At 48.7% G+C, this 20,890-nt stretch overlaps 3 protein-coding genes across 5 annotated transcripts in view; 2 read left to right on the plus strand and 1 right to left on the minus strand.

Moving 5' to 3' along the window:
- Positions 1–13,292, minus strand: LOC130388298 (polyisoprenoid diphosphate/phosphate phosphohydrolase PLPP6-like). The gene is made up of 3 exons (XM_056597742.1): positions 11,883–13,292; positions 3,399–8,266; positions 1–3,191 (listed from the first exon to the last, which is right to left on the minus strand). The coding sequence occupies exons 1-2, from the start codon at positions 12,304–12,306 to the stop codon at positions 7,851–7,853; spliced, it is 840 nt and encodes a 279-aa protein (XP_056453717.1). The 5' UTR covers positions 12,307–13,292; the 3' UTR covers positions 1–3,191; positions 3,399–7,850.
- On the plus strand, positions 1,802–4,938 carry LOC130388293 (myocilin-like). Of its 2 annotated transcripts, none has more exons than XM_056597736.1 (3): positions 1,802–2,500; positions 3,114–3,215; positions 3,427–4,938. In XM_056597736.1, the coding sequence occupies exons 1-3, from the start codon at positions 2,032–2,034 to the stop codon at positions 4,227–4,229; spliced, it is 1,374 nt and encodes a 457-aa protein (XP_056453711.1). In that variant the 5' UTR covers positions 1,802–2,031; the 3' UTR covers positions 4,230–4,938. The 2 variants fall into 2 exon arrangements, with proteins under 2 accessions (XP_056453711.1, XP_056453710.1); XM_056597735.1 differs by having other exon boundaries at positions 3,111–3,215; positions 3,427–4,937.
- Positions 12,645–20,890, plus strand: part of LOC130388299 (peroxiredoxin-6-like) — a 10,376-nt gene continuing 2,130 nt past the window's right edge. The window contains exons 1-4 of one of the 2 annotated variants that reach the window (XM_056597743.1): positions 12,645–12,944; positions 14,178–14,334; positions 15,479–15,688; positions 15,841–15,987. In XM_056597743.1, coding sequence (XP_056453718.1) covers positions 12,853–12,944; positions 14,178–14,334; positions 15,479–15,688; positions 15,841–15,987 — 606 coding nt within the window. In that variant the 5' untranslated portion in view covers positions 12,645–12,852. The remainder of the gene's footprint in view (positions 12,945–14,177; positions 14,335–15,478; positions 15,689–15,840; positions 15,988–20,890) is intronic. The other variant, XM_056597744.1, reaches the window with a different exon arrangement.

Raw genomic sequence — 20,890 nt, forward strand, 5'->3', positions numbered from 1 at the left:
TATGGTCTGCTCTATTGGCTTCTCTATATGCACTGTAGGCTTCTCTATAAGCTGCTCTATAAGCTCTACAGGCTGTGATTCATTGAAACTATGTTGTGAAAGTTTAGTGGGCCGACTGTGTGGCGTCTGCCTCACCTCATACATCAACTACTTTAAATACCCCTCATTCCATGTGTGGCACCTGGAAATGTACGTCTGGGGCCTGAGAGAGATGACCTGCATACGTTGCATTTGAACATGTTGGTTAATTTATTGCTTCTCTTCATCCAAAAGGTATGCTGCCACACTGTGTACAATACACTCAGTATACTGCATACACAATTTATTCAAATTTCAAATCGTATATTTTCATCTTAGCTTTCCTTCTGCCATTACGATGGCCAACCCTTCTCAGAGACTTTCCTGTTGCAGAATATTGTTCCATTTTTTTCAAACAATTGGCAGTTAAACATCCCCCCTTTGGATAAAACTGTTAAAAACAACCGTCAAGGATCTTTTTTAAGGTTCGTCAATTTTGTTGTTTTTTGCCAAACATGAATACTCTGTTGTCCCACTCAATATCTGATAATATCACAAATATGAATGCACTTAAACCAAAAATGCTTTGATTGATACATCCAAAAGACCAATCGCACTGAGGCACTGTTGAAGACTGTGCTTGAATTCTGTAGCAGACAATGTCAAAAATATGGAGGATCCATCACCATTACATGCATTCCTAGATTAAAAGACATTCGGGAAGGAGAAGTTGTCGCTAGTGGCCCAGAGTGGCCCCATGGGTCCTCAGTCCGAATGAGTCCACATTAAGGGGTCCACAGAGGGAGTCAGAGCCATGATGTCAGAGTCATAACGTTACATAACTTAGGAACAGACAGCTTAGGGGTTGAATAACAACGACCAATTGCAACCTAGACATGTGCAGAGGCACATGTGCGTGTTTTGGCAGCCAAAACCCCTGCCCTGCCAGGTTACTCTACAACATGGACCAGTTACCCACGTTAACCTATCCAGTACCACATTCATTATCGTTATGGCAACAAACAAGTCAAACTAAATGGAAGGGGTTGATGCTGTGATACAGTTGGCACAATGATAGAATTGAAACAATGGTAAATATGGTAAGAATATGTGAAAGACATGCTCCGTGGCACCACATCCTGCCGTCAGCCAGGCCCCCCTGCAGCACAGATGGTCCAACAGCAGGGGATGACCAACACACCACACCCGTAGGTGTGTGTGTGTCGACGTGTGTGTTGGTAAACTAGCGAGGATGCCTTGCTGTAGAGCACAAGGGACAATATTTGCCACAGAGGATTCTTCTGTGGTTGCCTGTTGATGAGGGACTCAAACAGGAGAGGCAAAACACATTGAAATCGTAGAAGGGGGAACATCATAAAGTGACGGCATTATAAGCATTCCTAGACGGATTAGTCTAACGTGGAACACATGCCGGAGTCATTAGCTAATGACGATGGGTAGTGGAGGAAGGAAGCGCGAGGGTACACACTTAAAGACCCGCCGTCAAAACAAAACCACCTCTGTAGACATTCCGCAGCGGCGAGACAATAAAATAACGGGGGGGAACGGGGGGTTGAACAAAACAAACACAACATTGGGTTTTTCCATGAGATGGGTCAACTGTCTGACATGTACCTGGACGCTCTGTCTGTTTGTCTGTACCCGTCCACTCTGCTGGCTGGGGCCCCTAGTCCTATCCCCTTCAGACCCAGTCATCCACCTCCTGCCACGCCCACCCTCTCTGGAAGACAGTATAAATATCCCTCCATCGCCAGTGTTGACATACAGCCACTGACCCGCCCGCACTAGAGGTGCTTCAGATGAGACGGAGGCTCAACTGACAAGCACACAACACACGAGGCAACAACAACAACAGCCACAACAGTCCCCAGGACCAAAGAGGGGTCATCTTTGTACCTGCAGAAGGTGGACAGACGGTAGTGGAGAAGGAAACGGCCTCGTTCCCACTGATACCCCAGAAGACACCTCCTCCTCAGCCCCTGCCTCACTGCCATGTGGCTCCAGCTGTCCGTCACCGTGTTCCTGTCCTCCTTCGTTCTGACGAGCTACGGCCAGGACGCGGAGCGTGGAGCCTCCCTCGGTCGCTCCATCAACCCCCGCGACGGCCGCTGCCAGTACACCTTCACCGTGGCCGCCCCGGCCGAGCCCACGGGCTGCCCCCACGCCGCCGCCGCCGACCAGATGGAGGGCGTCCTGTCCAGGCTGGGCCTGCTGGAGGCCCTGGTCAGCCGCCTGGTGGGGGGGCAGAGGGGCGGTGGAACCAGCAGAACGGGGCCCAGGGCCGACGGCAGTGAGCAGGTCCCCCCCCAGGGCGAGAAGAACCAGCTGCAGAGGGACAAGGAGCAGCTGAACGGCCGGGTGCAGGAGCTGCTGAGGCTTGTGGAGCAGCTGGGGGCGGAGGCGGAGACCCTGAGACAGAAGCCCTGCCCGCCGGACCAGGCGGACCACGGACCCTCTGGCAGTACGTACCAGGGCCCCCAGAAACAAGTGCTCCCAAACTAACCTCCGGTCGCTGTTACCTCCTAGAGCCACCATGTCTGGATACGTCTCAGACACAGAGGAGGGCTGTTATCGTGTTTGTCTTATCTTATCTTGTCAAATATTTTGTCTTGCAACACTTGATTTATTCAATTAGCACAAAGTTTGTTGTTTATTGTGAAATATTACAAGTTGATGGTTGAAGGAGTACAAGTTGATGGTGGAAGGTGTAGTGTGTATATTGCTGCACAAGATGTGCAGGGTAGAGGCTAAAATACAGAAATAGTCTTCGGGGGTACAAGAGGGAGTTGTGGGGTGAGGGGGTGTGAGAATTGACAACACAGTATCTTTAAGATATTAACAGTCAGCTACCTATTTTAGGGCTTGGTCATGTGCCTCAGATCAGATATGAGTAAAGCAAAATGTCTATCCTGTGTCGGACTGAAACCTGAGATTGAAACTGCCTCTCAGTTGATTTACTATTTTAGCGATCTCAGTATCATGCAATATGTTTAACCTAGTTTAAAATAAATAAATGTTGGTACTGCAGTTTATAAAATTCATCCAAATGATCTTTCTCCGTCTTTTTTCAGAAGCTGCCCTGAGGGTTCCTGACAGCAGCTACCAGGAGATGAAGGCGGAGGTGACCGAGGTGCCGGCCTCGTCCCTCCTCCCTGGAGGAGGACACAACATAACAGGTAGAAACACCGTCTGACTCATACACTACAGATCCATCAACACATGCCCCTCACTGCACAGGCTCCTTGTAGCCTTTGACACTTTCCAAGGTATCAAAATTGAGCGATAGATATATCAATTCATCGCACACTGTAAATATAACACCTGAACATTGGGGAGTTTTGTTGTTGTTTGGTACCCACCCCTCTCCTCTCCCTAACCTGGCCCCAGGCTGTGGGGAGCTGGTGTCAGTGGGAGAGCCGCTGCTCCACCGAAAGGCCGACAGCATCACAGGGAAGTACGGCGTGTGGTTCCAGGACCCCGAGCCCCCCCAGGGGCCCGCCCAGGGGCCCCTGTACACCAACCGGACGGTGTGGCGCATCGACACCGTGGGCAAGGACGTGCGGCAGCTGTTCGCCTACGAGGACGCCGAGCAGTTCTCGCGGGGCTTCCCCCTCAAGGTGCTGGTGCTCCCTGAGCCCATGGAGAGCACGGGCGCCACGCTGTACCGCGGCGCGCTCTACTACCAGCGCCGCCGCAGCCGCACCCTCCTGCGCTACGACCTGGCCTCCGAGACCCTGGCGGCCCGCCGGGACCTGCCCCACGCCGGCTTCCACGGCCAGAACCCCTACTCCTGGGGCGGCTACACGGACATCGACCTGGCGGCCGACGAGCTGGGCCTCTGGGCCATCTACAGCACCCCCAGGGCCATGGGCGCCATCGTGGTCTCCCAGCTGGACCCCCAGAGCCTGGCGGTGAGGCGGAGCTGGACCACCGGCGTGCGCAAGAACACGGTGGCCAACGCCTTCATGGCGTGCGGGCGGCTGTACACGGTGGCCAGCTACAGCGTGACCAACACCACCCTCAACCACGTGTACGACACCACCACGGGCCTGGGCCGCGCCATCGCAGTGCCCTTCAGGAACAAGTACCGCTACAACAGCATGGTGGACTACAACCACGCCCAGAGGAAGCTGTTTGCCTGGGACAACCACCACATGACCAGCTACGACATCACGCTGGGCCGCAGATGAGACAAGATGGCCCCGCCTCCCGCTCCTCTGTGCATCGTCTCTGTTGAGCAATGTCACATTCATCTAATATGTATGGTTTCTTCTAACAGACGTTTTTGTACTTATTATAGGATTCTATTTTTCTATCCCACTGCCTCAATTGATTAAATGTTTTCTACTTACAAAGAAAAAAAAAACTCCCGAATAAATGACATAAACAACAACATAAATATTTTATGTATTTAATTTGATAGGCCCACAACATATTATCACTGCATATAAAACATTCAACTATTGGAGTCCACAGCTGCCACTACCAAAGAGCTGGCATTTTGATAAGACCACAATTGTAACACCTTTTCCCCCTCACTCTTAATTTAGGCCTCCAAAGCACGCTATGCAAAACATTTATTGTTATGTACTGCCATCTGTTGGCCGTTTGTGGCATCAACAGTTTTATCTTCCAGTTTCCATATAGCTATTCAGAGATAGAGGGAGACGGAGATAGGGAGAGAGAGAGCAGCTGACGGAAACCTTGATGAGGTGGTGCAGCCTGTCTACACACAGTAGTGTAGACAGTCCCTAGAGGAAAATTAAAATAATTGTACATAAAACTTTGAAAAAGTTGAACTTTCATCGAAGAATGTAATGCATAATGCTGAGAAATTCTCAATGTTTTACCCGAAGACAAACATAATCTTCCCTTAAAAAATACACTCAATCCATGTGTCACTCTTCGACTGTATTGAACAAATTGAGTGTGTTTCCTCTATAGTCATTTCATAATGAACTCTAGTCCATTCGGGGAAGTCCCATGGGTTAATCCAGAGCCATGTCACCTCGGGGCCTGTTGGGCCCCCAGTCAGACAAAAGCCAATGTCTATAAGTGTCTGGTTGTGCAGTGATTGGGCCAAACTGTACCGGTAAACAGACAATACATAAGCTCATTTCAGGTCCACCATTGGGCTACCAAGCACACATAGTGACTCAATGGAAAGATATATTCTTCATCTAAATGGGTATGACAGATAGTGATTGGAGGAGGGGGTGTGAGTTAATGCCGTTAAAAACACAAGAGAGTCATCAGCAAACAGAAATACATCAGTGTAGCATCACGTACAGTTTAAGTTGTAGCTTATAGGTAGACAACACGCCCCCCCACCTCCACAGGCAATACAAACAGCAGACCAAAAAAGAAACAATTTCCATTGTCTGTTCCCAGACCTCTGCTCTCTCTGCCAGCTCTGGGTCACTGAGGCTTTGCAGTGATGTGATAGTTCATATATGCCAACACGTTCAATCGCTGTCTGGAAAACGAACCACACACACACACACACACACACACACACACACACACACACACACACACACACACACAAACACACATACACACACACACACACACACACACACACACACACACACACACACACACACACACACACACATACACACACTCTTATTAGCCATCTATGCTCTCTGTGGACTATCTTGGTCTGGGTGGGTTTATTTTAGCCTCTGCATGGCTGCATGTCTACTAGGACACTCTCACCTGCTGGTCTTTGCTCTGTGGGCGGCATGATGGCCAGAGAACAGTCATACCAGGGCACTATAGTCAACAGTCATACCAGGGCACCAGTCATCAGTCATAGCATGGCACTATAGTCAACAGTCTTACCAGCACACTAAAGTCAACAGTCATACCAGGCCACCAGTAAATAGTCATGCCAGGGCATTATAGTCAACAGTCATAGCAGGGCACTATAGTCAACAGTCATACCAGGGCACTATAGTCAACAGTCAAACCAGGGCAATAGTCATCAGTCATACCAGGGCACTATAGTCAACAGTCAAACCAGGGCAATTGTCATCAGTCATACCAGGGCACTATAGTCAACAGTCATACCAGGGCACTATAGTCAACAGTCATACCAGGGCACTATAGTCAACAGTCATACCAGGGCACTATAGTCAACAGTCATACCAGGGCACTATAGTCAACAGTCATGCCGGGGCACTATAGTCAACAGTCATGCCAGGGCACTATGGTCAACAGTCATAACAGGGAACTAAAGTTAACAGTCATACCAGGGCACTATAGTGAACATTCATACCAGGCCACCAGTGCCTATTATATGGGACCGAGTTGGACCAAGGAAGTCCACTAGTTACTTTGGCTGGTGCAAGCGGCTGTGTTGTGCAATTAGGCCATGTCTCGCATGCGCACAATTTCTTATTCAACCACAAAGATTCGTAATTGTCCACGTGCTAATTTTGATAGGCAGATTGAAAGAATAAAGCCCTGCTTTGATAACCCAACAGGCAAAAACAATCAACATCATTTTAAAAACTCCAAACTGTCATCTGATCTCCAAAACTTGCATCAGTGGTTGAATGAGAATCACTTAACCATTAATGTTGAATGTACACATTTCCACTCATCCAGAAATCATTTGTCCTTCACCAGTCATATCTTATTCTAAACTCAAAATCTTGCTATCGCCAAAACATATAAGTGTCTGGATGTGTTACTTGACTCACACCTCACACACCGTGGACCATATATCCAAGTCAACTAAAAAGTTAAATCAGAAACCATACGTATATAACAATATTAGAACATACCTATCCTCTACTGTCTCCGAAACCTACCTGCAGGCAATTGTATTCTCTCACATTTCTTACTGTTTACCAATACGGTCTCTCACCACAGAGGAAGTTACTGAACCAATCGCACGGCTATACAACCAAGCTTCAAAGATCCACAGTAATCTTCCAAAATGGACACACCACTGCACTGAACTCACGCTCATGCTATCAGATTTCACTTTCAACTCTAACACAGTACCTCACAAACACTCATCTCTCTCTTACCAATGCAAAACGTGCCCCAAGGGCATTTCACTAGATGAGTTGCCATGGCGCTCCACCCAGTGCCTGCATACCATAATGGCTATGGGCAGAGGTCCTTCATGCATGCTTTCACCAAAGTCTGGAAGGGAATCCCTCAACACATTAGAGCATTACAATCCATCACACAGTTCCAAAAATGCACCAACTGTTACTCGTCAATACCTACACTTGCAAATACTGAAGGTTTATAGACCACTGTGTGTGTTCAGTCTGATGTCTGACATGCTATGTTCCTGTTACGTGCTGTATGTCAATTTGACGTGTGATGTGCCTTTTTTCCTTTTATATGTTATATGTACTGTAGAACAGGAACCTGCTGCAGGACAGGAGTCAGAATAAAATAAAATGATCATATCTTTGTGGTAGAATATTGCTGTATGTATCTCCAATGAATAGGCCTACTATGACCTCCTCCTCCTCAATGGCTGGGGTCTGCTCACACACACATGGGACCAGAACTAATCATACAGCTAAGAAAAAAATATTAATTTGACTAAAGTGGATATTGAATGCCAGATATGTAAATATCGTGTGTTTTTGCATCTATCTTTTTCTTTTATATACTTTCCTTTACCTGTAATAGGCTTTCTTTATTTGTTATATAACTTATTTTTCTGTTATATAGGTTCTGTATCTGTTATATTGGTTCTTTATCGGTAATATAACTTCCTTTATGTTATATACATTCTTTTATCTGTTACTTGGGTTCTTTATCTGTTCTTCATCTCTTTATCTGATGTATAGCTCTGTTATATAGGTTATGATCCCCGCCAGCCGTCCCAGTAGCGTCAGCAGGAGGTCCAGCAGGAGGTCCCGTGTCACCCACAGTCTCTCCACCACACTGTACTGGCAGTAGCCCATCGCCAGCCCGAAGCCGACGTCCGTCACGTAGTGTCTGGCCAGCAGCAGGCGGGACAGGCTCACCGCGACCGCCCAGCCCAGCACCAGCACGCGCATGGCCGTTGTGTCCGCCAGCTGCACCAGGATGAAGCGGGCGCACATGGCGGCCCGTGACGCATGGCCCGACGGGAAGGAGTAGCGCTCCACGAAGAAGGAGGAGAAGATGTCGGAGCGGGTCTGCGGCGGGACACGGCGTCGAACAAACCTCTTCACCACTCTGACCAGCAGAAGGTCCAGCAGCAGAGCTGGGCAGTGGGGACAGTTGGGTAGAGTCTTGGGATTAAAAGCCTCTAGTGAAGTACAGTTCATGACACAGATTTGAATAGCACAACGACACGCATAGGCATGATAATCACAATATTATAGGACTAATCAAAAACAGCACAATCTAAGTATTCCCATTAGCAACCAGTGCTTGAGCTGTGGCTCTATTCCAGCTCAATCTCTTTCAGACAGAAAGTGACCCTGCCCTGAGTGGGTCTTGCTAAAAGTCGGATACATTTCGGCAGGGGCGGCGCCAAGCGGTTGCTTGCCGTTGCTATAGCAACCCCAAGCAATTGCTCAGAAACCCCAGAGCAACCCCTGATTTTTTGACAAACTCAAACAACATATTTGAAATAATGCCATTTTCCGTAAAATGGTATTAAATAAGTTCAACTAAACCTATGGCCGAATGCGGTACCCGTCACCATACCGACCAATCCTGTCATATGAATCACCAGATTAAGTGCATAAGTGAGTAGCGTCAAAATTTCAGGGCCGTGACTGTCGTTCAAATCCAGTTCCCGAGCGTTGGGCATGCGCACACTCTGTAAGTGACATGAACAGATTAAAAAAAAACATACGCACAATTAACACAAACTATCCCAAGCAATATGTACAATATTAATTAATTATTATTTAATGTACATGAAACAATAATTTCATTAATAGCATAGTCTTACGAAAAATAAATAACATTTCAAATATGCGGACATCTCGCGGCGAGATTATCAGTCAGAGATGTTCGTTGCCGGCTCGTTGGCGCTTAAAAAAATATGGACAAGTTTTTACTATTTCGAAAGAAATCAAGTTCAAACACGACTCGCGATGGCGAGGCTGAGGATGGGCTCGTTAATAGCCAGACTTGTGTTGGACTTGGTAGTTGTTCGGAGGGGGGTTATGCTGAGGTCAAGAAACGGAAGAAAATATTGTAGCCTACACAGTTCTGAATTAGCAATACAATGTTATCACATGGTTGCTAGCAATGTTGGTGTGTTAAACCGTATGGATAAAGTGGAATATTGCAAGAAGTCCTGTGATCAAGACATCGATTTAAGGTAGGCCGTTTGGTTATTAAGTTTGCCCGTCGCAGCATATTGACTTGGGGCCCATGTGATTTGTTTTGAAGTAGAACTAGATTATAGGTTTGGCTCATGCCAAAGGATGGGTTTATCGTAGCCTGGTATGATCCGCCCTTAATAGAAGTATTATGAAGTATAATAGTATCAACAATAATAGCAACTATTGTATTAATGTTCCACATAGGCTTACATTTGAGACGTATCGCGCAACTAATGTGAATGCTTTGGAATGTACCGTGGCGACGGTGGGTCTGAGATGTGCAATTCACCACTATTGACAGGACAGCTAACCTTGTAGTTGGGGGACTGCTGACGGGCTGTTGATTGAGAGAACTATGTTGTTTGTTATCGTGTGGCCGCAGTGCCACCTGGACTAGCAGTGAATGTGTACATGCCGCTGGGCTATTTTCATGTTGGCCTTCTTAAAGATCTTCCTCTATATTGTTCTATGTCTTTACGTCTTTATGTCTGTGCGTGTGTGAGGGAGAGGGAGAAAGATAGCGCACGTTGAACTGTCAAATGATACGATCACACTCAATCACAGTGGTGCGATTAGTCTGTGTTGTTACTGTACTGTAAACTTGCCTCGTACGGGACCGCAACCACCCCAACCCGTGCCGAAAATGTCTTCCCGGCCGTGTCTCTGCCAAATTCAGGTGTTTTGATCAAGGTTTTTTTTTTTTGACCAGCAACCTCTTGAATTCATACAGCAACTGTTAAGCAACTGCAACAAATTATTTCTGGCGCCGCCACTGCATTTCGGATACATCCGGACACTTTTTGGACACATTACGGAGACATTCCTGGAGGCGTTTCGGAGAAAAGTCGAACACATCCGGCACATCCGGACACATTTCGGAGACATTCACGAAACATTCCCGGACCCATATTGGACACGATTCGGACCCATTTTGCAGGACTTGACAATAAAATATCTTTGCGTGCCAACAACGGTATCGGCAAATCTGAAAGTGTTTCCGACGTAGCGTAGCTGAACCATCGTTGTTCATATTTAAACACCAAAGAAGTGTTTTTACGGTGTACTTTTCTTTTTTTTTTGGCCAAATAACTTCTCGGAAACATTTGATATTGCCAGAATAATGGCAGCCAACTGTTTAGAAAAACAATGAAGGAATGAAAGGAATGAATTTAATTAGGCCTATTTGTTTTACTAATTTCAATTGATAATAACTCATAATATCTGACACATGGCAACTCCAAGGTTGTAAAAAACGTTAAATGCTTTCTATGTTATTGTTTTGGCAGAATGATATTAAACTTGACAACAGTCAGTGTGTTTGCTGTTTGTCAAATGCCTCCGGAATGTCTCCGAAATCAATTCAATGTTTAATAAAGAAGCAGTTGAAAAGTAACATGCAGGTTTGAGACGTCAAATTTATTTATATTCTTAACAAACATAAAAATGTCCTCCTAACAAACATAAAAGTAGGCCTAATTGTAGTAGGGTAGCGGAATTTGGCCGTGGGCCCACATGGATTAAACACACCAGGGACAACACGAGCACAAGACTGAAAACAAAGACTTTCCACTTTCACATACCTCCCCTCCTCTCCTCTCCTCTCTCCTATCCTCCTCTTCTCCTCCGCTCCTCTCTCCTCTCCTCTCCTCTCCTCTCCTCTCCTCTCCTCTCCTCTCCTCTCCTCTCCTCTCCTCTCCTCTCCTCTCCCCTCCTCTCTCCTCTCCTCTCCTCTCCTCTCCTCTCCTCTCCTCTCCTCTCCTCTCCTCTCTCCTATCCTATCCTCCTCTCCCCTCCCCTCCTCTCTCCTCTCCCCTCCTCTCTCCTCTCCTCTCCTCTCCTCTCCTCTCCTCTCCTCTCCTCTCCTCTCCTCTCCCCTCTCCTCTCCTCTCCTCTCCTCTCTTCTCTTCTCTCCTCTCCTCTCCTCTCCTCTCCTCTCCTCTCCTCTCCCCTCTCCCCTCTCCCCTCCCCTCCCCTCCCCTCCCCTCCTCACCTCACCTCACCTCTACTCTCCCCTCCCCTCCTCTCCTCTCTCCCCTCCTCTCCTCTCCTCCCTCCTATCCTATCCTATCCTATCCTATCCTATCCTATCCTATCCTATCCTATCCTATCCTATCCTCTCTTCTCTTCTCTCCCCTCTCCTATCTGCTCCTCCCTCCTCTCTGCTCTCCTCCTCTGTAGCGGCTGCCGACGATGAATTGTTTTCTCACCTTTGCCCGTTGGTGTTGCCATAACCACTTAGTTCTAATAATTGGGAGATCGGTGACATTGATATTATGCATGATTATTGATAGTTATAGCAATTTGGGGGTATTGTTGGTATAAAAAAAAAAACACCACTCTATTGGAGTTGCTAAAAAGAATACAAACATTGCTAAAAAATAGAACATATATATAATCATAGTGAATGAATAAATAGGCCTAAGCAAGTAAAATAAGTTAATGCACTCACTGTTACGAGTTAAAAAATGCAACTCAATTTATAGAACAATAATAATGCATACTTAAACGCACAGCCAAAGTCACACAAGCCAGACTCACCGAAAGCGAGATTCAACATGATCTCCTTCTCCGCGATGGTCTCCCCACGCAGGAGACTGTACAGTGTGCCAATAAACCAGGGGATCCCGTGTCCAGAGATTTCCACGAGTCTCACCAGGGGCCGAATCCCCCCCCAAGAAGACCCCTCGCAGGCACACACGCCCAGTTTCTTTGAGATCCACAAATCCACTGCCAACATGAACCGGATCGTGATGGTGAATATCGTCTGTTTCAGACTTGACGCGTAATCGTCGCTCGGTGGTCCAAAGACAGAGTAGGCGCAGCTGGAGCCCCTGCGGCGCGCAGGGCCCTCGGACAGAGACCGGCGGCGCGCAGAGGTCGAAACCTCATATCTACAGTGAGTCGCTGGGCCACTGTTTCCAGAAATACTTCCACGACAACTGTTCCTCCTAGTGTTGATCATGTTTGTTCCTCACAAACTTTCACCAAAAGTCGCTCGAAATTGAATTGTATCACTTGTTCAGTCTGTTGCGCGTAAAACGTTGGCGTCCAGAGAGAGGCGACATGGTCCGGAGAAATAAAATTAAATTCTGATTAATTCTGCCCTGGGCCGGTCTGGTCACGTGGGACACCGAGGAGACGCACTATACAGGACGGAAATAAACCCTATTACAGTAGCCTACCAAGAGGACATCTCTAAACGTTTCCACACTGTGGGTTTCTGTTGGTTGTTATAGTGTTATTGTTATTCCCGATAGCGTGCACTAAAAGTTAAGCATGGAACAAAAACTGCAATTCAACAAAAATCATGATGACCCAGTGCCCCTTGTGTTTATGAAATAACAAGCTATGGTTTCCTCACTGGAAATCGACAAACGAATATAGTTCCATGTGGTGCACAGCACAGTGGTCAAACAGAGGGAACCGCCCACCCGCTGTTCCCCTTCAAACGCAGCCTGTCATTACTCCTGTTACTGCGCCTGCGCGCTGATCGCCTGCTGTGAAGAAGATGCCGGGGTTGCTGCTCGGAGATGTCTTCCCCAACTTCCACGCAGAAACCACTGATGGCTCCATTCAATTCCATGACTTCTTGGGTGATTCGTAAGTCTATTTTTTTATATTTCAAATGTTATTATAGATTTTCTGATGGCGTTTTGCAGCAGTTGTGTGTGACTGTTATGCTCATTTCCTATTTTGGTGGGTTGCTTCTGCTTTTTCCAGATCCTTTTAAGTTCCTATTTAATAAAAAACAAAAGGCTCTTTGACCATAATCTATGTCACTAAGTTTAACTCAAACTTTTCAGGACTACATTGTATAAGAGTTGACAGACAAGACAAAATAGGCTAGAATAATAGGATACACTCTTTATAAAGTGTCCGTATTGCACTGCTATAGATTTACATTGAGCCACAGTTCAACTAGCAAACTATTTCCTTCCTCCCTCTCACCCTCCCTTTCCTCTCTCTCTCTCTCTCTGTCTCTCACTCTCTCACTCACTTTAAGTCATTCCCTTGCTCTTTCCCACTGTACCTGTCCCGTTTACTCTTTACTGTCTCCCTCTCTTTCCTCCTCTATTTATTCCGCCCGGTCTATCTCGCTCTTCCCTCCCTCTCTCTGCCCTCCCTCTCTCTCTCTGCCCTCCCTCTCTCTCTCTCTGCCCTCCCTCTCTCTCCACTCCCTCTCTCCCCTCACTCTCTCTCCCCTCGCTCTCTTGGCCTCTCACTCCCCTCCCACTATCTCTCGCCTCCCTCTCTCTCCCCTCCCTCTATCTCTCGCCTCCCTCTCTCTCTCCCCTCCCTCTATCTCTCGCCTCCCTCTCTCTCTCCCTCCCTCTATCTCTCCCTCTCTCTCTCTCCCCTTCCTCTCCATTCCCTCCCTCCCTCCCCTCCCTCTCCCCTCCCTCTCTCCCCTCCCTCTCCCCCCTCTCTCTCTCCCCTCCCTCTCTCCCCTCACTCTCCCCTCTCTCTCTCCCCTCCCTCTCTCCCCTCACTCTCCCCTCACTCTCCCCTCCCTCTCTCCCCTCTCTCTCTCCCCTCCCTCTCTCCCCTCTCCCCTCTCTCCCCTTCCTCTCCCCTCCCTCCCTCCCCCTCTCTCCCCTCTCTCTCTCCCCTCTCCCTCCCCTCCCTCTCCCCTCCCCTCTCTCCCCCCTCCCTCTCTCCCCTCCCTCTCTCCCCTCTCTCTCTCCTCCCTCTCTCCCCCCCCTCCCTCTCTCCCCTCCCTCTCTCTCCCCTCCCTCTCTCCCCTCCCTCTCTCCCCTCTCTCTCCCCTCCCTCTCTCCCCTCCCTCTCCTCTATCTCTCCCCTCCCTCTCCCCTCCCCCCCCCCCCCCCCCAGTTGGTGTGTCCTGTTCTCCCACCCGGGGGACTTCACCCCCGTGTGCACCACCGAGCTGGGCCGCGCTGCACGCCTCTGCGCCGAGTTCACCAAGCGCGGCGTCAAGATGGTGGCCCTGTCCGTGGACAGCCTGGAGGACCACCACGACTGGTCCAAGGTGGGCCCGCACACGTGGCTGCTTGTGTGTGTCCGCATGTGTGTGTGTGTTTCAGTATGTGTGTGTGTCTGTGCGTGTATGTGCTTGGGTGTGTGTTAGTGTGTGTATGTATGTGCGCACGTAGGTGTTTTCTGGAGACGGTGTGTTGTGTGTATGTGTGTGTGTGTGTGTGTGTGTGTGTGTGTGTGTGTGTGTGTGTGTGTGTGTGTGTGTGTGTGTGTGTGTGTGTGTGTGTGTGTGTGACTTGGCGTGTGTGTGTGTCAGAGAGCAAGAGGGAGATAGAGTTTTAATGTGTGTGTGTGTGTGTGTGTGTGTGTGTGTGTGTGTGTGTGTCTCGAAATGAAAGAGTAAGGAACTCTGTTTGAGAGTGTGTGTGTGTGCATAGTGTGTGTGTGCATCTCATGCTTCTATTCACATTCTATGTAACCCCCGTACTCAAATATTAATTACACATGCATACATATACCGATACATTTGTGACTCCAATCTCCCCAGTGCATGTTTCAGTTTGACCTCACAGCCTCAGTGACCTCTTTAACCACATCTCACTTAACCGACATCTGTAACATCCTACATTCTTTTTTTTTATTATTTCTTCGGGCACACACATCCGCACACACACTCTTTTTGTTGTTGATGTGATTACGATCTAAATACCAATGACTCATTAAAAACAGCGTAGATAAGAAAATGAGAACTTCTTCTTATTTAAATGCATTCTTTCTACAGCCGTTGGTCCGTTCTTGGCTACTGTTGAAACATGGCGCTGAATTCATGGCGTAAAAACTAAATACATTTTTTCGGCTAAAAAGTTTCCGTTTGGGTCTCAAAAAGTGAAGATTTATCGTTAGACGGAGAACACATCGTTGTAAAGTATAAGAAGTTTGCTACTCCCAGCTAAAATGTTTTACCAGAGATGTGGATATATATTGGCTCCCACCCTATCTTGGACAAGTATGATGTGGGTTTGGAAATCGCTTCGACACTTGAATGCATTTGTTTTTCTAAAACATTTATGACCATTGCTCTCCCCACTGTTTTAACTCATACGCGGAAGTTCTCCTGTGCAGACTTACTTACCGTTTGAATCATGAATAAACACGTGTTAGTCTTTGACTGTGGCTGTCTGTATCTGTGTCACCAGGACATCCTGGCGTACTGCAGCATGGAGTCAGAGAGGTCCTCGCTGCCCTACCCCGTCATCGCCGACCAGAAGAGAGAGCTGGCCCTGGCCCTGGGCATGATGGACCCTGACGAGAAGGACAAGGACGGCCTGCCCCTCACCGCACGCTGTGTGAGGACCTCTGGGCTGTATCCTGTTACTCTCCAGCCCTGTTCACAACTTCCCTCTGCAGTTTCGTACAGTTTGCATTATTTTACTGGTGTGACCGATGCACAACCCACAGCTGTAGTGGTGCCTGAGCTGGAAGCCTTGGTCTGATGTGACCTGACAACAGGTTTGGTGAATGGGTCCGTACTGACTCTGTGAGCGCTTCCTGCCTGTAGGTGTTCATCATCGGTCCTGACAAGAGGCTGAAGCTGTCTCTGCTCTACCCCGCCTCCACCGGACGCAACTTCGACGAGATCCTGCGGGTCGTGGACTCCCTCCAGCTCACCGCCACCAAGAGGGTGGCCACGCCCGCAGACTGGCAGGTAGAACACACACACACACACACACACACACACACACACACACACACACACACACACACACACACACACACACACACACACACACACACACACACACACACACACACACACACACACACACACACAGGAGGCTCAGGCTTTCATTTACTACCAAATAATCAGCCTGTCCTCCAACCTCAACTACAGAATAGGTTGTTGGTTTAGGTTGTCCAAAACCCTTATGAACGTTTATCGCCTGTTAAAGAATCAGCAATACGTCACGTATGTCAGTAGTTTAACATACATCTATTGATGCACTTAGACACATCATCAGTGATGGAACCTGGGGTCATTGGGTGTTTTGGGTCTCGCAACATCATACACCCTCAACCAGGCGACCCAGCCGGGATTGATCAAGTCCCAACTTGTGTCTAAGTAGCATGTACCCACGGATCGCCCCTCTTGATCCACAGCCAACTAGAGGCCTTCTCAGCTGCCTCTGTGGTGGTCTTGATGGCCTTTCTCTGACGTGCACCTGTGACTCCAAGCATGCTGTATGCTTTGCAGAGAGATCGCGCTGCAAAGCCTCTACAGCCCACCTCTATTGGCACACACCGGGCACGCCACCCCCGTCTGCGGCACTCCTCCACTAAGTTGGCATACTTGGCACGCTTCCTCTCATTGGCCTCTTCCATGCGCTCCTCCCAGGGAACTGTCAGCTCCAGTAGGACCACCTGTTTGGTTGAATCTGAGAACAGAACTATGTCTGGTCTCAGGGTGGTTTCCACGATGTGCTCTGGGAATCTGAGCAGATTCCCCAGGTCGGCCTTCATCTGCCAGTCCGGTGTGGTTCCAAGGAGTCCCGCTGCCCCCCTTGGATTGGGCTTAGGCTTCTCCCCTGCTCGAATGAAAGCAATCGCCTGCCTTGCTGGTCGGAGAGGCTTGTTCTGGGTGATGCTGGTGAAGATGGTTTCTGCTATCGCCTTCAGCACCTGGTCGTGGCGCCAAGTGTAGCGTCCTTCTCCCAGGGCTTTGGAGCAACAGCTGAGGATGTGCTCTAGCGTTCCCCTTCTGAGGCACAAAGGACATGATGGTGCGTCAACCTTGCCCCAGCAGAAGAGGTTGGATGGGCTGGGTAAGACGTCATAGACGGACGCAATCAGGAACTTGATCCGGTAAGGCTCAGCTTGCCAAAGCTCAGACCAGGAGATCTTGCTGTCCAGTGCCTGTTCCCATCTCGTCCATGCGCCTTGCTGTCGCATCCCAACCATCTGGCTAGCACGCAGTTCCTCCACGCCGGTTCTCACTTCCTCTTGGACCAATCGGCGTCTGTCTTTGCCCAGGGCTTTGTCGTAGCGTGTGGTTGCAACGCTACCAAGCCCTGCTCGTCCAGATGCCACTGGGCCGACCAGCACGCTGTGACGCAAGCGTGACTCCGCCTGCTCAACTGCTTCCTGCGCCCTCCACTTCCTTCCAGTCCTGACTTCGATGCCAGCCTGGGAGACCTTTGGATCACTGGATTCCCTGTACTGCAGCACCTCTCTTGCACGGGTTACCATGAACTCCGCATTCAGGCTGCTAATGGGGAGCTTCAGTTTGTTGTTGTGCCCGTATAGAGTGATGCTACTCAGGCTTCGTGGCAGGCCCAGCCATCTACGGAGGTAACGGCTGATCCTCCTCTCGAAGCCCTGTACTGTTGTTATTGGGAACTCGTACACAAGCAGGGGCCACAGAATCCTGGGGAGAACACCGTGCTGGTAAATCCAGGCCTTGAATTTACCAGGCAGACCCGACTTGTCCACTGCTGTCAGCCACGCCTCCAGCTCCCGATTTGTGGCCTTGATGGATGCAGCGTCCTTCAGGGTGCAATCAAAGGTCTTTCCGAGGCTCTTGATGGGTTTCTCGGTGACTGATGGAATCTGGGTGCCGTCCAGAGAGAAGCGGAACTTGTCAGTCACTTTCCCCCTCTTGAGCACCAGGGACCTGGATTTTGCAGGCTTGAAACACATCCGAGCCCAGGTGATGATCTTCTCCAAGCCCTGAAGGATCCATCGGCACCCCGGCACTGATGTCGTCGTTACTGTCAGGTCGTCCATAAAGGCTCTGATGGGGGCGGACCCCAGACTTGGTGAGCGGACCTCTGCACTAGACTTCTGCTGACTTGACCAGCATGTTCATGGCCAAGGCAAAGAGAATCACTGAAATAGTGCATCCAGTGATGATCCCTTTCTCCAGCCGATGCCACTCAGATGTGACTGTCCCAGAGGTGACTCTCAGCATGAAACTCTTGTAATAGTCCAAGATAAGGTCCCTAATTTTACCTGGGACATGGTGCCGGTCCAGTGCTGTTTCCACTAGAATATGAGGAATGGATCCATAAGCGTTGGTGAGATCGAGCCACAGCACTGCTAGGTCTCCTTTCCCTTCTTTTGCCTCTCTGATCAACTGCGTGACCACACCTGTATGTTCGAGGCATCCTGGCACCTTTGGGATTCCGCCCTTCTGTACAGAGGTGTCGATGTACTCGTTCTTCAGGAGGAACTCCGTCAACCGACGGGATAGGATGGCGAAGAATATCTTCCCCTCAACGCTGAGCAGCGAGATCGTTCTGAACTGCTCGATGTTCTTAGCATTCTCCTCCTTGGGAATCCAGACACCTTCTGCAAATCTCCATTGTTGGGCTACCTTTCCCCTCCTCCAGATAACCCTCAGGATCTTCCACAGCCGGTGAAGGAGTCTGGGACACCTCTTGTATAGTTTGTAGGGCACTCTGCTTGGTCCAGGGGCTGAACTGACTCTGGCTGCCTTGACAACTTCCTGAATCTCCTTCCAACAGGGCTCCTTGCTGTTGAAGTCTGTGGTGGGTCCTGGGGGGTCTATCAAAGATCTGTAGGGACCTAGGTCTTCCTCCCAAGCAGCATCACTGTATGTGTTGCAGAGATGTTTGTCGATCTCCTCTTTGGGACAAACGAGGTTTCCACTTTGTTTTTGCCCAAGCAACTGCTTGGTGACTCCAAAGGGGTTTGCGATGAAGGCAGACCGCCTCTTGGCCCTCTCTTTCCCCCGCCGTCTGTGCCATTCTGCCCTTCGAAGTGTGGTGAGTTTCTTTCTGAGGATGCCGTGAAGTTCTGATAGTGCATCCCTTTCCTCTACTCGCGCTACCTTGTACTGCCGCTTCAGGACCCGCAGCTCCTGCCTTAACTGGCTGATCTTCTCTGCCCTACGGTTGTTCATGTAGGGGGTCTTGGTACCCAACTTCTCCACTGTACCAAACCCCTCGACAGCAAGGCTGATGATGATGGTTGCCATGGTTTTGAGCTTCCCGTCTGTGTCGCCCTTGGCTGCTGATTCTAGGATCGTATCCACATCATCATCGAACTGGAGCCACTGTCTCTACTTACTGGCCGGAGGCCACTTGACCCGACGATGTTCGGTTACTCTGCCTGGGTCTGGGGCTATTGGTACGTGGAGGTTCCGAGCACTGTGGGGTGACTCCGGGCCTGGCTCCTCCTGCGTCTCATCAGGGGTGATCCCTGTGCGCTGTATCAGTTGCTCCTTAAACAAGCATTTCATCTTGACCTGGTGGATCTTCAGGCCACGCGGGTTTTTGCATACTTTGCCGCAGACACATTCTGCAGTCGTTGTCGATAATCCGTCTGCGTTTGTCGTTAACTGTAGGTCCGTCCTATTGGGGTGCTCATTATCCCCCCCTCTCGGGCACCCCTGGGGGTATATTACATTAAGGCTTTCCGTAGCTGATTTGGGTACTTCCTCACGGAAGTTGCAGGTTGGGTTGCAGGCCCTTCCTACCCCGGTAGCCGTCTCTCCGAGCTGTCCACTGTCTCTCCAGTTGTCGCCACACTATTCATGGTGGTCGTCCAGTCTGTTCCTGAACGTCACTGGCCAGGCCAGGGTAAAATAGTTAAAGGTTCTGTGGCGTAAACACTTATTGTTTGTGGGGGTACAGAAGGACTTGGGAGTGCGATAGAGATGTCTGGTCTCTTATATGAATCAGGGCATTGAGGTTTACTAAAATTAGCAGATAATATACTATAAATCTAGCCCTATAGGAAGGGATGCAATACGTAGTCGACCTAGGGGTCAAGGACATTTGGGAGGGAGCTAGAGTGAGTGATGCATCCTGGGTAAAATGGGCATGTCCAGAACACATTATTATCTTATACAACTAAATTTACGTTGGTTTTTTTTCCATCTACGTTTTTATTGAAAGAAGGGGGGGGGGGGGGAAGAAAGAAATCTAACAGCAGTATTAATATCCTGTTAATCCTGTTAAACAAATGTTTTAGAAAATTAACCTTTGGAATGGATTATTCAGCGGGAGCAAAGCAAACATAAACTGGCTCATCCCTGAGTCGAAAATCTAAATCTTAATAGAAAGAACATCAGTTGCATAACCGACAGCTCATGACTTACACGACAACGCAAAGACAAGGATTCAAAGACATGCCAGCTGCGTGGTTTCAGGGATAGCAGCGTGTATATGAATCACCATGACAACGATAGAAAACGTTGCATACATGCACACACTAGCTGTTAGAGTGAAGTAGCTAACAGCTACTGTTAGTAGCTGTTAGCTACTAACAGGCGGTAGGGGCCAAAAAGTTCGTAAGGGTCGTTTTGGACGACCTATACAAACAACCCATATATTCGTTGAGGTTGGAGATCAGGTTGAAACAATAGGCCTTTGTCACAGGTATGGGCAACCGTATGGCGAACACAGTTGTATGGAATGATGTTAATCATCCTTACAGACCCAGCCATCAATAACTCAATATTGCATCCCTACTATTTATACTGTGATAAATGCCAAAACATGACAATTACTTAAAAAAAAAATTTATATATATATATATCCAGTTAGGTAACTAACTGATGTTGATATTGTTTATGTGTTTATGTATAA

The sequence above is a fragment of the Gadus chalcogrammus genome, chromosome 8 (assembly GCF_026213295.1).
Source record: "Gadus chalcogrammus isolate NIFS_2021 chromosome 8, NIFS_Gcha_1.0, whole genome shotgun sequence".
Classification (NCBI taxonomy): domain Eukaryota; kingdom Metazoa; phylum Chordata; class Actinopteri; order Gadiformes; family Gadidae; genus Gadus; species Gadus chalcogrammus.

Excerpts from the sequence above, each read along its gene's own strand:
- LOC130388293 (XM_056597735.1), top strand. The coding sequence starts at position 2,032 with ATGTGGCTCCAGCTGTCCGTCACCGTGTTCCTGTCCTCCTTCGTTCTG. Across the intron at positions 2,501-3,110 it reads GGACCACGGACCCTCTGGCA|AAGCTGCCCTGAGGGTTCCT; the intron begins GTACGTACCAGG and ends GTCTTTTTTCAG. Across the intron at positions 3,216-3,426 it reads AGGAGGACACAACATAACAG|GCTGTGGGGAGCTGGTGTCA; the intron begins GTAGAAACACCG and ends ACCTGGCCCCAG.
- LOC130388298 (XM_056597742.1), bottom strand. The coding sequence starts at position 12,306 with ATGATCAACACTAGGAGGAACAGTTGTCGTGGAAGTATTTCTGGAAAC. Across the intron at positions 8,267-11,882 it reads CATGTTGAATCTCGCTTTCG|CTCTGCTGCTGGACCTTCTG; the intron begins GTGAGTCTGGCT and ends CCCACTGCCCAG.